Source organism: Pleuronectes platessa, chromosome 7, assembly GCF_947347685.1.
Source record: "Pleuronectes platessa chromosome 7, fPlePla1.1, whole genome shotgun sequence".
NCBI lineage: Eukaryota > Metazoa > Chordata > Actinopteri > Pleuronectiformes > Pleuronectidae > Pleuronectes > Pleuronectes platessa.
Window position 1 is genome coordinate 1,716,992 of NC_070632.1, and position 17,455 is coordinate 1,734,446.

General features: G+C 46.4%; 1 protein-coding gene across 1 annotated transcript in view; it reads right to left on the bottom strand.

Annotated features, from left to right (window-relative positions):
- immp2l (inner mitochondrial membrane peptidase subunit 2) overlaps nt 1-13,475 on the bottom strand; it is a 71,064-nt gene extending 57,589 nt beyond the window's left edge. Inside the window, exons 1-2 of the mRNA XM_053426868.1 lie at nt 13,341-13,475; nt 9,398-9,501 (exon numbers count right to left, since the gene is read on the bottom strand). Coding sequence (XP_053282843.1) covers nt 9,398-9,501; nt 13,341-13,475 — 239 coding nt within the window. The remainder of the gene's footprint in view (nt 1-9,397; nt 9,502-13,340) is intronic.
- Between the last annotated feature and the right edge of the window lie 3,980 nt (nt 13,476-17,455).

Below are 17,455 nucleotides of genomic sequence, written 5' to 3' on the forward strand. Positions count from 1 at the left end.
AATCAGCAGCCGCAGCGTTTTACTGTAACCGTCACCAACTGTCTGTCCAGTTTCAGATCAGGTCAGATTCTGTTCAGTCGTCCGCTGGGAGAAGCTCGTGGACGTGATGATCCTCACGTCTGTTGGAACCACTGGAGTGGAGACTCCTGCTGTGCTTCCTTCTTCCAGTGTGTTGTAGACACTCCCAATTCCCACATGTTCTGGATCTTCTCCTGCAGCCTCCTGGTAACATGTGTGTAACATGTGTGTAACATGTCAGAGTGAGTCCATGTGAGGAACCAGCAGGACAACCTTCATTCTATTTCTCTTGGTATCTTTCTCAATCTGTGTTTGTTACATCATATATCATGAAATGTCAGAGTGGACGTGTTGATGAGGTTTCTAACACGTGACGTGAAACCTGAAGAACACAAACATCTCAGGATGAAGAAGAGGAGCCGGACACGTAGAAGATGAAGACGTCCACTTGGAAACACGAGGAGATTCCAGATCTTCTGGTGATGAGGGCCGACTCCGGTGTGGACGAGCTGTAAATAACAACACTGATCTTTCCACAGAAGAGTTTATACGTCATGTCCCGCCTCCTGCTGCTCTACAGGCTCCGCCCCTGTTGCTCTACAGGCTCCACCCCTCGCCCGGCTGTTCCCATAACCAACCAAGTCCTGTTCAACCACTGAGCAACAGAGGAATGAAACTGTAAACACAACACATTATTGTTTGTGTATTTTTCACACATCCAGAAACGACCCGATCGATCACTTGGAGTCAAGTTTCTGGACGATGATGAATCTGAGCTGTTGTTTCTCTGGTTTCCACCCCCCCCCCCCCCCCCCCGAGGGGCCGATCGATGCTCAGCTGCTCCAGGCTCCACTTCACAGAGACGTGTGTCATGTGTCGACTGAACGTTAACAAAGGAAACTGAGCAGAGGATAAAGAGAGGGAGAGGAAGTCGAGCGGGCGGCTGTCATAGTAACAGTACAGTATCGGGGGGGCTCAGGCATCAAACCTTCTGAGGAATGAAAATCTCCAGGAGAACGGTGAGAGGGTTTATAAAAATCAAACAGCAACGTTAATTAACAGCTGTAAGACCAAAGATTTCAGAGAACAAATGAATAAAGAATTTAATTTAGTTCTGCAGGGAAACGTGTGACATCCACACGCTGCTGTGTTCTGCACCATCTGATTTCATTTAGAGCGTTTTGTGTGTTTCTCTCCTCTGATCTCTGATGAAGAGTAAACCTGTGTAACGAGTGAGAAGCGTCCTGAGCTGCATGTGACACTCGGCTGTGTCCACATGCAGGAAGTCAGCTGCTGCTTGTTAATACAACAATCACACACGTCCCTGCTGCTGCATCCAACACGACATCTTTACATGAAGCTTCCCTCTGCAGCACCAGCTCTCACTGACCTGAGGCCAGTCTGATGGACCAGGAACCCTTCTACAGTTTGGGATTCATTCTCACTGGAGACATTTAACGAGCAGCCATTCTGGAACCGAGAAGCAGAGTCACAAAGTTCTGACACATCTCAGGTTCTTTGTGGGATTTCATGGAAACAACCAATACAAATAAGACAGCTGAGCACATTCCTCTGTAAAGACTCAACTTGTGAAACCACATTTAAATTCACCAAATCCTTCACAGAAATATCTGATAAAACAAGATTGATCAATTATTCTCGGTGAAATCAACAAAAACGTTGAAAAACATTTTATCAGAGAAAGATAAGTTTGTTTCCTGGTCCGTCCTCAAACTGAGTCGACAGACAGGAAGTCAACACGGTCACATGGACACGACATTCTGAGATTAAAACAATCATCGGAATTAATCTTTCTGTTGCTTCTGTGTTTCTTTCTTGGTGACTTTATTTTGAAAGAGTCTGAATTTCAGTTAAACACACAAACGTCCGTCAGTCGATAAAGAAGAAGGTTCCTCCGGCTCTGGAGCTTCTGCCCCTGACGTTAAACCCCGTGTTGAGGGGGTGTGGTCTTCACTGAGGTCCTCAGAGGCCCCGGCTCACTGATGTGATGAAGAGGCCTCAGCTCACTGATGAAGAGCCCCCCCCTGTTCTCTCTCCTCTGAGCCGGGCAGTGGGAGTTAGGAGGGAATTCGCTGCTTAAACCATGAAATACGAGGCGCAGCCTGAGGCTCGTCCCCCCCCCCCGACAGACGCCCCCTCACAACAAAGCCCCCCACTCCCTCAGCAGCTCAGCCTTAAACATGACAAATGACAAAGGCACAGCAAGGGCAGCTCTGTGGTTACATCAGGACCCCGAGTGTCAGACGAGGAGTTGTCCTGCTAATCCTCCAGCGGACGCCAGGCGCCGGTCTCAGACAGCTGTGCATCCCCCCCCCCGACCTGGAGAAGTGTAATGCAGCGTCTGACTGGGACAACCCACAGTGTGAGAACTTCTGGCATCAAACATTCACGTCACGCCGCCGCCCGCAGAGCCGGCGTACGAGGAGTACGAATCCACGTGGAGCCGATCAGGACTCGTCATGTTGGACCTGGAAGCTTCTTTCTTCTCGTTCGACTCCACGTCCACGTCTCCGTGTGTTCTGTGCCAGTTCTGTCCATCATGTGGCCGCATCCAGACAACCGGGCTTCCTCTCTTCCTCTTCCTCTTCCTCTTCCTCCTTCTAAACACAGGCCAACCGGTCGTCGCTGTGTAAAACTTCGGAGGCTGAGCTCTCCAAAGCAGATGGATGAGGAGGAAGAGGAGGAAGAGGAGGAAGCACCTTTAACGCTGAAGAGCATCAGCTGTTCTGAGAGGACGTGGAGGTCGTAATGTTTCCCAGCAGAACGACGATGGCAGAATTCATTCACCTCTAAACTAACATCAATCAAATCCTCCAGTAAATCAGTCTGTGAACGAGTCTCACTGTTGTTTCTGGAGCGACAGCCGGTAATTGGTGACTCATCAAACGTTTGCGGGGGTGAATCCTCCTTTCATATGTGAAGAACTGATTCGTCTCTTCTTGGTTTGTGGAGACATGTTGTCGGTCATTGGTTCCAACAATATATTGTAAATAAAGAAAAGTGAAGCCAAAGCATCTCTATCGCCCCCTGGTGGCTGGCTGCATTAACCTCCTCCATGTTAGCGGATGGGAAATGGACCGAACTAAAAAAACTCAAAGTAGACGTGAAATAAATGTTTAAAGATGTTTCTGTCATTTCAGCTCGTTCTTATCTCTGAGGTTTGTTCACGTGTTTCTGATCAGTTTGGTTTGAATCAGCTGTTTGACGTGATGATTGACAGCTGACTCCTGATTGGTGGAGAGGGAATCAGGAAACATCTCTTCAGACTCTGAATCTTCTTTGGGAGGAAGTTTGAGGGAAACACTGTAAACTCTAAGCTCATAAGCTGATTGGAAAACGAGTGCCGCCTGGATGAACGAGCAAAGAGCTGAAATATTAACTCCTCTACACTCAAGGTTTATGTCGTCTTAATTTGTCATCATTACCTTGAAAATGAAACGCTGAGTCGTGATTTAATGGCGCGGTGTGATGCAGTATATTGTATTGCAGTAAATTTGCTGCCTCTATAAAAACCATGTATCGATTTAGCTGTAAAACGTCACTGAAAACCCCAGTTCTTGGTTATATAACTCAAAGATATAAAAAGAAAATCCTCTGTTAATTCTTCCTGATCGCCGCTGGTCAGACGGCGTGACGGCAAAATGAAAGTAAACATCAATCTGGAGGAATCGGTTATTATTAAGAGTTTAGGAGCAGGGTTCTTGTTGAGTCTTCAGAGGGTTTAATCCCAGCGCTGACTTTAATGCTGCACCACCGATTAACAGAACCGTGTTAAAACAGTGGTGACACCTCGCCTGCTGGGAGCGGGGGCGTCCACAGGAAGCCTCCCAGCAGCAGAAGACTCAGTCTGGATCAAAGCTCGTGTACAACACGGGGTTAACGGGAGAACGAGCAGCTGTGGCTTCCAGCTCAGCTCCACACGTCCCAGTTAGAGCTGGTCACACGTTCTGATGCACTGATGCTGTCGGGTTGAATGTTTCCTCCAGTGAGGAGCAACAGGTCTCTGCTGCAGGAAGAAGCAGAACGAGGGTGAAGTCTGTGAACGACCTGAATCCAGGTCTTCACACATCAACTCCTCATTCTTCATCTTCTAAATAAATAACCTTCATGTGTAAATCGGGTTCAGACACGTTTCTAACTGTTTGAGGTGTACAGGATGAACTGGATCACAGAAATTATAACTATAATTGGTCAGCTCCTTGATCAGAAGATGAAATTCTTCTTGTTCCTGACGACTCGGACGGAACCGACGTTTTTCAAGAAGTGAGAGGAAACAAAATCCTCCTCAGTTCTCCACTTAATCTCCAACTGTGAATTTTAAACGCGTCTGACTCAATGTGCTCAGTTAGAAAAACACACAGACTTCAAAGAGCTTGAGTCACGATGGAGATGACAGATCACATGATGCACATCGAAGTGAGGGAGGAACCTCCTGCTTCAACCCTCGTCTCTGGAGAAGTGAAGCTAACGAGTCTCACACCAGAAACAGTTAGTGAGGGACTAGGAGAGCACGCAAGATCATTGCTGATCCTTCCCATCCCGCTCACCACCTGTTCCAGAGACTACCGTCCGGAAAAAGGTTCCGGGCCTTCAGGACTAAAACCTTGCGTCACCTGAACAGTTTTTTCCCCATGGCAGTGGGGCTCACAAACAAGCCCCCTGCATCACACGGACTCTGCTGACCCCCCCACCCCCCCACCCACCCTTGCACATAATTTATAACTCTATATTACTGGCAATATTACCAATCTCTGCACCTTAAAACCGCACGTAACTCTTTAACTGTATATACTGTTTTTTATATTGTTATATTGTTCGATATTGTGTTTTTTAATTTGTTGTTTGTAAAGTGCACCAACCACACCAAGGCAATTTCCTGTATGTGCAAATATACATGGCAATAAAAAGAATTCTGATTCTGATTCTGGTCCCGAGTGTAATCACAGCACTGACATGTGCATCACTGCTTTTTTTTTTTTTTCTAAATAAAACTAAATATCTCCTGTATAAAAACCCTCATTAAAGGTAAGTATCAGCAGCCTCTCAGCCCATCATCTACTGGAACAGCACCAGTAAGGAGCTAACGAGCAGCCTGAGGGAAACTGTGAACCTGAGAGTTTGTTGTGGAGCTTATTGTGTTCTTGTTATTCTGTCCCCCCCCCCCCCCCACACACACACACACACTCCACAACCAGACGCCTGCTTCACAGTGAGAGACAGAAGAAAGGCCATGAAATGAAAGGATGTGTGTATTTATGTCATATGAAAGGAAGCTGCTCCCTGATTGGTTGCTTCTCCTTCTGCCTCCACCTGCTGCCTCTAAGTGAGTCGCTTCAGCGTGACCTCATTATGTCAACCCACTGGCGGCGATGGGAGGGAGCTAAACGGATGCACGAGGAAACAGCACACGTGGAAGTAACTCCCTGTCGGGTGGGATGTTGGTGAGCAGCAGAGGAAGGAGACGAATCCCCGAAAGAGGAGAAACGTCCATGGAGGGCGGACCACGCCAACACATCCTGCTCCACTGCTCCCATCAGGAGGAGAGGAAACCAGTTTGTCTCCTTCAACAACCTATTATCTTTATAACTGATGATGGGAAACAGGTCCTATGTGATAGAAATAGAGAAAACTTTGAGCTGCTGGTGGAGTAGCAGGAAGACACTTAAGAGTTCATCCTCTGGGGACGATGCATATCTAGAACAAGTCACGTGACCATCAATCAATTGTCATCATCATTTATGTTTCTGATAATTACTGACATACGTGTTGACTCCTCAGTTCGTCTGTGACCTCTCCTCCTGTCCGACAGGCGACAGATGACCAACGTGTTTAAAACCAGCAGGTTTCATCAAGAGTAGAAACCTTTACAGAGCAAAGTTCATCTTTGATTTCCTGCGTCAGACTCTCCAGAGAGGAAAGTGTGTTTTCACAGGGCCCCTCCCACTGAGGCCACGATTGGTCGAGCTGCTGAACCAGTGGTTTTCCTCGTTGAGGCCGAGGCCTCTGTGGGACTATTTAATTAGAGAAGCTTTAATAACAATTCAAGGGAAATTAGTTCCAGCCCCGGCGTGAACTCCATGTGTAGTCTTATAGTTTAGGGATTCTCAGCCATTCTCTACTAACTGTGCTCTAACTCTCGTCTGTACTGAGAACCAACGTGTTCACTTAACACGACTCACAGCTTCTCATCACGTTTAAGATTCTGCTTCTTATTCCCACCTCACTGCTACGAGCTGGAACACGAAGGGAAATAGATTCTACATCCAAAGAGGTTTGAGAAAATAACACAAGTTCAACGACCACATGATGTGTTCAAACTTCAAGTGCAGCACACAAACAGATCTGAGGGAGAACGTCCTTCTCTCAGCTTCACTGTATCATACATACTCCATAATCAGAAGTCCACGATGAATCTTTGACAGTAAGACGTTGAGAGCTCTTCATCTCCTGCTCCACTGAACAGGCGTCTGACTTCCTGGACTCCTCACGACAGCAGAGGAGACCATGTGAGAAACAGACTGTTTGACTCGCAGCCTGATTAAAGTGAGTCTGATGTGTGAGTGTGTAGAAGGTCAGAGGTCAACTGTGGCAGCTCGATAGCTAACGTTAAAAATGCTGAATTGACCAATCACAACAAAGGGTCGGCCAGCTGACCAATCAGAGCAGACCGGGCTTCATCAGGAAGTCTTAAAGTGTTTAGGACCGAGGCTGAAGAAAAGAAACTGAAGATTTAAACAAAGTCACATCATTTAACAAACTGAGTCAAATATCTATTTCAATAAGAAGTCTGTTCTTCCAGCTAAATCAAATATAGCTCCATTACCCAGCATGCACTCTGCATCTTGACGCCTCAAACACAGGCCTCATGTATTTCAGGCCTCTCACTTCATCTCCTTGTTATTTCTACTCTGTCGTTTTCCTCCTCTTGTCATTTGCATCTGTTCTTCATCTGGTTCAGGCTGAGGCGGTTCAGAAGCCCTGAGGGTTCCTCCTGTTTCCTCACCTGCTCTTCATTGGCTCTCCTTTTTTTGTTCTTGGCTTCTCCCCAGTGTCTTCTAGCATTTGTGAAAAATCAACAAAAAAATAAATAACCACAAGTAAAGAAAAACAAGTAGAAACTAAACACATGGTTTTGGCGTCTGTCCTGATCCCTGGAGACGTTGTGGAGGAGGCGTGTGGGTTCCAGATAACAAGAAGAAAAACAAAGTGTCTGTGATGAACGACTCAAACTATTCAAATGAGGCGTCGCAGGAGTTTGATGCTTTCATGAATTCATATTTAAGATTCTCAGCTTCTGATTTAGTTTTCTAAACTTTAAGAACTGTGTCTGCTGTTAGAGGTCAGAGGTGAAACACGTGATCACAGCAGCCAATCGGTGACTTCCTCTCGTTACCTGGTTAATAATCAGGGAGTTAAATGATACAGAGGTTTAAATCGTTCACATCTGGCTGAGGCTCAACATCAGGATGATATTAGGACACTTGACTCGGCCGACGCTCCTGATGGAACTTAACGAGACAGATTCTCTGGTCAGAGTGAATCCTTGTATTAGTTCTGTACACGATGCATGTGAGGTTATATGTAGCTGTAAGAGTTAGGATTGTTCAAACCCAGCAGCTGTGTCATTTGTGTGTAAACGTTGTAAAAGCACTTTGGTGAGTGTTGTGTTTTTGCTTCCTGGTGTCACAGAGGTTCCTGTGGGTGTAGCTGCTAGCAGGGATGATACCATGTGTGTGAAACCCCAAAACACAGACGTTACCTGATGTGTATCCAGACATTGTGAAGCTACACAAACACATGATGTCACTGAGAAACAAAATCCTGTCCGACAGACGAGTTCCCGCTCAGAGATCAGCTGCTACTTAGTGAACTGAAGGGGAGGAGCTTCAGTCTCTGGTCGTGTTGCTTCAGTGGTTTTTGCCTTTTTGACAGAGGCTCTGTCACCAGACTGGTTTCGGTCCAGGACCTGTGGGTGAACTTTTCCTTCGGTGCCTCCTCAGGGAGAATCACACTTGTTAGTGCCTTGCTCGACTCACTGAGCAGAGAGTCAGTCCGAGCTAAAGATGGCAGCCGCCGTTACTGAGCTCTTTGACTCAAAGCAAACACCGATAGGAGGATGAGGGGCGGAGTTTTCAATGGACCGACCCCCCGCTGAGCCAACATGGCTGTCATCACGCCCTTCCATGTAAACATGACCCAAGCAGCAGCGGGGACTGTTCATCTCTGTGACGCCAATTCATAACCTGCAAGAAACATTTCCTCCCGTCCGAGAGAAGATGATGCTTCAGGAGTCAGTTCAGAGGAAAATTAATCTGTTCACAGCCGAACATGAAATCAATCAGGTTTGTTATGGTCTGTGCTGAGAGCGTGACAAACAGCTCAGCTCTCTAACTCGCCCACTCACACACACAGACACACAATCTGTCCCTCTACCGGCCCACACTGGAAACCAGAGGGGTTCTGTTAATAAGATATTACTCCATGGACTCTATTCCCTTGAACAATTTTCCATTAAAATGACTGCCAATTATAAGCAGGACTCAGCCACCCCCCCCCTGCAGCGCTGCAGTATCACATTTCAAATTTAAATCCGAGGCTCTATGCTTGGTGGATGATGGATGCAGCTTTATGGGGATTTGAACAGAATCCCTGCCAATGAGGAGCGTTGATACAGATCTGTTTCACGTGTGGACGACTCGGCTGCTTCGGGGAGAAAGAACCTCGTCCACCGGGCTGCAGGCTGAACAGGTGGCATTAAGATGGAAGACAAAAAGGGGGAGAGAGGGAGGAGGGCTGAGGAGCTGAAAAGGTCACGAGGTTGACAGGTTGAATCTAAATGCAGAGCTCAGATGAACTTTATAGAACCCGCGTCTCCACTGTTCTGTTTCAGCTCCACTGTCCAGCTGTGAGACGCTGCACTGCTGCACCTTCACCATCAGGAGCTCGTCTTCATCAGCCTGATGGTGAAGAGGTTGAATCAGGTTCGGAGCTGTTCTCCTGAGCCTCCAGGAGGGAACTCTCAAACATCTGAACCCCTCAACAACAGGTCCTTATGGAGGTCTGACACATGTCACTCAGATGAGACTCATCCTATCAAACACTCTGATCAAACACTTTTCTAGTCTTGATGACTCACAGCTCTTTACAGTACAGTTTTACATTCACCCATTCACACACACATTCATACAGAGCATCTATTAGCAGCACATGTGTTGTTCTATGAGGGACAAACAGGGTTCATCATCCTGCTGGGATCATAGGAAACGATGAGCAGGTCGTCCCAGAGGTCGACCAGAGGTCACCAGAGGTCACCAGACAACCTGTCCTCCTCACACTGTGTGTTCTCAGTGTTACTCACACGACGGAGACGATGTCCCCTCGTTGGACCTCGTAGTTCCTCACGCTCCAACGGTTCAGGAGGACGATGTCGCAGTCCAAGCCGCTGTCTGGGTTCAGGGACGGCTGAAAAACAAACACACACACACAGTTTCCATGAATCTGAACACATTCTCACACACATACACACACACACATTCCTCTCACTGCAAATATGAGGCCAAACACAGGAGGGACGAGCAGTGGTGACTCAGCGTAATAGAGCAGAAGAAACGGCCTGAATATAGTTTTGGTCAAAAGGTCGAGGACTTCCACCGACTCTCACGTGTTCCACTGTTAGTCTGGAAACATACAAACATACGAGATGAACAAGGACACGCGTGTGCAGCAGCTTCTCCGTCCACACGGAACAATTCAGCTGTTAAATTAGTTCAGGATGTCCCTTATTTATATTTGAACATTTAAGTCACACACACTTTAAACCAATAACAGTTATTGGTTTAAATGTCAACGTCCAATAGAAAAAGGATCCGTTCTGGAGTTTAGGAACCAGGATTGATTTAAAGTATTGATTTTGCTCTTTGGTCCAGACAAAGATTTAAAAATCATTCATGGTCCCAATTTTAATTCCCCTGATATATTTTGTGCATTTTGATTTAGAAAATGAGTTTCATGACTGGAGATTTCAAATCCATTTAGTTTAAGTTATTCAACTTTTAACTCGACTACATTCAGAGTAGAAGTTAAAGATAATGAAAATACATTTACTGGAGCTACAAATGAAAGTTTTGCCCTTTTATCCAAATGAAAGAAGTTTTACAAAGAGCTCTGCTGAACAAAAGCTGATCACATTATAAAAATTGATTTTCTAGATTTCACAGACGATGAAATATCTGCATTTAAAAAGTTTCCACACATTTTCAGAAGAAAGTAATCAGAAATCTGTTGGAGAAGGAAAAGTCTGCTGCTGATCAGCTGCTGTCGTTCTGTCGCTCAGCTGCTCCTCGACCTGAAGGTTGAGAATCACGTCCCTCATGGTCATTACAGCAGAGTCCTGGTATCAAGCCACTGACTTCCTCCCTGAACAGACAGAGGTTCTCCACTTCCTCCCATTGAACCAAACAGAAGCTAAATGACTCGGACACAGGCGCCACCATCTTGTTTTCTGGAGATAGTGTCAGCAGCGAGTTCATGGGGCTTGATGTCTCAATCACATCAGTCTCAGCTGTCAATCATGATGTCTCAGCTGTCAATCATGATGTCTCAGCCCATTGAGTCCACGTGTACGTGCATTTTTTGCTAACATGGAGGAGGCAGGGTTTATGTCCTATCCTACAGCCAGCCAACAGGGGGTGATCAAGATGCTTTGGCTTCACTTTTGGGAGCTGTCATGTCGTCCATCTTTATTTAGGGTGTTGGTGAGGACGTGGAGGTGCAGCTCCTCATCCGACTCTCTTTACCAAACAAGGAATGACTCTTGTTTGTCCGATTGAAATCCAGCTGCCCAGCTCCGACCCAGCTGGGGGGGGGGGGGGGCACATCAGTGAAGTGGAACTCCGACCCCATCACCGGATCACATGCATCGCTGCTTCTTGGCAACACGTAGAGAAAACAACCAGAGTGAAAAACCTGTGTCTCTCACAGAGCTCGATTACCATGTTCGTTAAAATCGTGACTGAAATGTAATGAGTGCATTTCTAGTTTAAACGTCTCCTGTGAGACTAAAGTACTGTAAAAACTACTCAGTTACATTTGTTCGAATATGTTTCACAGTAACACAGTAGAGATAACCGGTCACGGTTACTGGTCATGTATTCACATTCACAGTCAAACGGAATAAATGAAGATGTCTCATTGAGCTGTGAGTCATTTTCATAGACTGTAAATAAAGATGGACGCCATGACAGCTCCCGAGAGTGGAGCCAAAGCGTCTTGATTGCCCCCTGGTGGCTAACTGCAGTATGGGTCATAAACCTCGGCCTCCTCCGTCTTAGCTTATGTTCTGTCATCAAAGTATTTTTGAAAATATTTGAACTAAAATATGAAACTCAGCCGAGACAAGGATCATTATCTTGTGTTGTCGCGCCCGGGGTCAACGTGTCTTCAACTTTTAATACCTGCAGCAGAGACGGGGGGAGGAGCCTCTTCAGCCCGACTCCGTGTGGCAGTGAATCAAAGGAAAGAATAAAGTTCATATTCGTGTTGATGCTTTTAATAAGTTACGTGTAAACATCTCATCTAACAAACCTGTTTCCTGCTCAACAACCAGCAGCATTCGTTATAAGATTCGATCAAATGTTCTCACAGGTCGTCCTCGTGACCCCGGTGCACACGGTGAATACACAACACAAGCCGAAGAGCAACACTAAGGTTTTAATATTCATGCTCATTAAAAGTAGAGCCGAGTGTTTTATGCATAATGCAACATGTCAGGGATAACGAGCTGCATGACAGGAGACCAGCTCGGTCAGAACCCAACACACACTCATTCTGGTTCGTCCTCGTGTGCTTCTCAGAGGAGCAGGAGGTTTCTTATGGATGAGAATAGAGGAAGTTGTGTTGCCTGCAGCAGAGTTGTCTGTAACTACTGGTCAACACTTCTCAGCAGAAGATGATGTGTGTGGAGCGGGGGAGCAGGTGGGACACGGTTCATTAACCACCATCTGACCCCAGGACAGTGAGGATGCACCTGAGACAGAGGCCGATGCTCTGATTGGTCCAAACCACCTCTGGAGATGTTCAGAGACACAATGTGACCGTCCTGCACACGCGTGTTAATGTCGTTGTGTTGTCGAGCCACATACAACATGTGTGTAGATGGTTATCACATGTGACTGTTCCAAACCAGCAGGACCCAGCAGCCAGTAGTGGCTGAGCAATCACAACACAGCTGAGCAGCCGACCAATAAGAGCAGACTGGGTATCATCAGGGGGCGGGTCTTAAATAGCTAAAACCAAGTGTTTGAGACAGAGGCTGAAAAGAGGAGCTGCAGCGCTGGACAGTCAGTGATTCTGAACATTAGAGCATGAAATCATTTCTCATTTAATACCAGGTGTCAAAATCATCAGGTTCAAATCAGATGGATTCAAGAAGCGTTGGATCTGAGAAGATTCTCAGTGACACAGGTCCTGGAATCTGCAGATGTTCAACAGCACACGTGTACAATTGGGAAAAGTAGAAACACAAATTCAAGAAGTCCAGTTGTCTTTGAACACATGTGCATTTCCTTGAGATCAGAATCTTTTGCCACCAACTGATTGTTCTCAGTTTGTGTGTTTTTTTTTTGTGTAGCCGCACAGCAGCGACCTCTTCCAACCCAACAAGCATGATATGTGAAATATCTCAAAAGGACTTGAGCCGTGTTATGATTCCTGAGCTTCACCCGAGAGCATGGAGTCGAGTCCCTGTCGGAATCACAACCTTCTGGATCCAGCTCTCCACGCTCGGCTGCTCGTGAGAGATGAGAGTCAAAGAGTCAGTCGGACGTTCAGAGCTGAAATGATTGGAACCGTTGAACTGGCAAAGTATATACATTTGAAATCCTATCATGCTCAAGCTTTTTAGAATTGAAAAATGCTCAGAACAATAACTTATATTGATTCTAATAACTCAATAAAAGATTCGGCGTCAGAGCCGAGAGTGAGCCGAGCCTCAGGAAACCCTCCGGACATGTGACACAGAATGAAACATGAAGTAAAGACTCTGCAGGTACAAGGAGGCAAAGTCCAGCAGCTGCAGGAGGATGAAGACCATGACCAGAAGAGACAGAAGGTCAGAAGGTCAGAAGGTCAGAAGGTCGCAGGAAGTCACCAACTCCTTCCTGTTCGTTTCCATATACGTGTTCAGGAAGTGAGAGAAATCCAAACAATGAGGAATCTCAGGAGCCGTTCATCTCATTCACTTCACACAGGACCGATGCACTGAGCTCTGATTGGTGGAGGTGGACGTTGTGGTCGTGTCTCACCTGCATGGACGCCCCCTCCACTCGAGCCACGTAGGCCAATCGGTCCAGGACGGTGACGGTGACCGGAACAGCCACGAACAGGCCGCTGACGAATGCCCGCACGTAGCGCCACCGCGCCGTCGCCTGCTGGGCCATCACCTGGACCGGACACACAGGAAACCACAACATCAGACCCGCGAACACACACAGGGAAGTGAACACAATCAGGTTCGATTAGTTTGATTAAACTTTATCGATCCCTGTGGGGAGAGCAGAGAGTCAGAGGAGAGCACAGAGGAAGAAGATCACAGCGTGAAACCAGTGAAACACACGAAGAAGAATCAGACGAGCACTTCAGAGTAACACAATCACAACAACGACAAAGTAAAATGTTTCTAAAGGTAACTGGATTTGTTTTCTTCTTCTCTTTCAATTGATATTTCCTCTTTCATCGGGGTACTGACATTTATTTCAATATTCTGATTCAACCACAATGTTGAATCGCAAAATGTAAAAGATCCTCATCACTGCATTGGTGTTTGTTTAGGTGACACAACATTGATGACAAACCAACACACAATTATCAGCAAGAAAGACAAAAGCATATCCACTTAATTGATCTGACAGAGCAGCTTCATATTATCTTTAGGTTTATGATACGTGAACAATAAGTGTGATTAAAAATGTATTTACGGATAGAGATGGATTAAGCTTTTCCATTTCCTCCCACTGGTCGAGGTTGAATACATATATTATATACACACACCATCAATAATAGTCAAATGAATCATACTCTGTGAACGTAAATCTTAAATCTCATAAAGTATTTGTATCTTTGTTGTGACTGTACTGTAAAAACACATTTTGTGAAATGATAATAATAATCTATGCACAGAGAGAACTGTAACCTGGACAGCAGCCTCACATATCATCCTAACACACGATGGGACTTTATCACAACACGCAGGAACCTTCTGTCAACTCTGCAGATTTGACAATGAAAACACACAACTCCTGTTCCCCCCCGACGGTTTTTCATCCACTTTGCTTCTCACGCCGCGCGGCAGGAGGACCAGACAGGCGTGAAATGACCGAGCAGCAGCAGCAGCCATGCACCGCTGCCTCCAGCTCACAGCTACCAGCCTCGTCTGGATCCACACTGACCTCAGATCTGCTACAGCCATTACCTCCACATCTCAACACTTCAAATGAAACATCCTCAGAAGAGCAGAGCGGTCCCTCAACACACTCCTCCTCTGCAGGCGCCAAGTGACTGTGACTGCAGCAGGTCTCTGAGCTTCTCAACACACAACAGAGTCGATTAACTAGAGACAGGTTGGATTCTGAAACACATCAAATCCAGTTCAACATCTGACCTGATGTCAGTTCTTCAGCTGATTCCAGATGAAACAGGAGTTGAACCCGATGTAAGAGAGGCCGACATGTTGGAACCAGCTCAGATTAACTGGTTAGATGATGAAGTACTAATTCACTACAGATGAATTCAGCCTGAACAGATGACACTGGTATGATCAATAAATCAAATGTAACATCTTGATTTTCAGGTTTCATCAGAACAAATAAACACCAGACTGATGTGAGTCTGAACTGTGTGAAAGTGAAAGAGAACAGATCCTGGTGAGCTGTAGTGTTTATTTAAAGTACAACAGTGTGACACACACACACACACACACAGACACACACAGGTGTACAGTGTGGAGTGTGTCCCCGGCCTTGCTGAACGTTTCGTCCCATTAACCACTGGGATCTGCTTCTACTGGGCTCGGTGAGACATCACTTACCCACCATGTGCTGGAGGGAGGAAATCTATTGTACCGGAACAATCCGTCCTGACGTGAACACATTGCCATTACACTTCCACACAACTCCTCTCAGTGAACAAGTGTATCATCAGAGGAAGCTGGATGAGGAGCTCCCAGGTTTCCTCTCTCTCTCTCGGTGGTTCCTGCACCTCGCGGCACTCGGGTTCAAACCCCCGTGTTTCCTTCCTGTAGCTTCGTGTCGGCACATTTCAACCGTGTGGCTGACTCAGCAGGTTCCACATCAAAGTCCCTCTGAAAGGAAGAAGGACTTTCTGCTCCTGTTAAACGTCCAGATCAGAACACACTGCCCCTCCAAACTACACCTCATCACTTTTAATTAAAAACTCATTCTACACAGCACAGGGCTGTCTCAGAGTTTTACTGCTGTCAGGAGAAAACCTGCTTCCATGTCAACTCTTTGGGAATCAAACCGACAGCTTTTATCCACGTCCTGTTTTAAATGAATCTACACTTTGTTCATTCTACAAATCACAACAGCACTGAACATCTCACAGATATTTTCTGTTGAATTTGTGTTGAATATCAATGAGATGTTTGACGTTCCTGGTTAAACTGGTTCCGTTCATGTTGGTTCACTGTCCCAGGGTCTGCAGTGACTGTTTCTCTCCAGTTCACATCTTGTTTAGTCATGTTGAAGCTGATTCTATGAGCAACCAAAGAGTTATGCAGATTCAGGAATCGTTATTTCAGTTTGTTGGCGTCTGGCACGAGACGTCCTCGTCTTCCTTCTGGAGCCCACAGCGCTCAGACGGACTGGGATGCTCCCAGCTGGTGGGACGGCCTGAGACAAGCACCAGTTCTATCACTCAAGACTGTGGGCAGGGACTCAGAAGGGAACGTTAGACGCCATCAAAGCTTTAATAACTCCTTCACTTCCTAGCCCCGCCAAAACAAAAGCCTAAATGTGACTTTGTTCTTCCACAGGAAGAGGAAGAGAAACTCTCTCCTCTCGTCCAAACTCATCAATGAAAATAAATGATGTGGTCTCGATGGCAAACCTGAGGGAAAGAATGAAGGGAATAAGAAGGGGGGATAATGAAGGGATGAAAGATTCCTCAGCGTCCTGGTGTTCAGTGATGTGACCGACTCGCTGACGACTTCACTCCAGCACATTGAAGTGAGTTCGGTCTTTATCAACTCTGCAGGAAAAGCCTTCATATTGTCGACAGAGTGAGAAACGAGTGAATGCAGCTCATCTCTCTCTCAGCATCAGTATTCAAACCGAGGCTCGGTGAGCAGACGCAGCTCTGGAACAAGCTGTGGCATTGGACTAGACAGGTTATCATAAACAAACACTTATTGGAGGATATGAGACTGCAGCAGGAATAACAGCTCCAGCATCTACATGCACAAGCATGTAGCGGGGGGGGGGGGGGGGGGGGGGGCTCGGGAGGACGAGGCCTCCTTGTGTCTAAAGCAGCGATCAGTCAGGGATTCAACACAATCCACTAACCGTTTGCAATTTATTCAGATGAGCCCGATACAGGAGGTTTGAATATCTGTGGAGCGAGAGCCACACAGCAGACCCCAGGTCAGCACATCAGTCACTATCAAGCAGAGACATTTTGTGGTTGGTTTTTGCTCCGATTGCTAGAATTGAATTTCTGGGTCTCTGGGCCAGACTCCGTCTCAGCCGGTGACTAATGTTCGCGTTCCAAAGGTTTTCCAGAGCGATAAATCCACAGGGCAGGAAGCAGCACAGCAGCAGCTCAGTGATTACAGCCGGCCGCCGAGACATTCCCCCAAACCGGCTCCACTTCTGCCTCGGCAGCAGTCCTGGGATCTGCAGGGGCAGCACAGCCCGATAAAAGCCCTGACCCACAAATAAGTTTGATGGAAACTTGGGAGAGTGACGGATGGAAGCAGCTGCAGTCAAGTTACTGCTGCCAGTTGGAATGAAGGTAGAGTTCTGCTGCTAGAGGAGGTTTACGGAACATGGCAGTTCTCTAATCATTAAATTAATAGTCTTAGAATCTGAGAGTTTGTGCAGAACCAGACTCTCTTCAAGCAGCCGCCAGTTAGCGTAGCTTAGCATGAAGCAGGGGAACTGTTCACCTAAATGAAGGAACAAACCAGCACCCAGGAGCTCACTCATTAATACTCTAATAATATAATATGTTTTTGTAGTAAATACTAAAACTTAATCTGCTGCTTTACAGGGGGGGGGGGGGGGGGTTCCAGACTGATGCACCATTTCAACCAGACTCATTTTTAATTCAAACTAGGATCCAGCTGTTTTGGGAAATTACTTTTTAAACAATGAAACTATATATTTGTGAGTTGTTTTTAAAG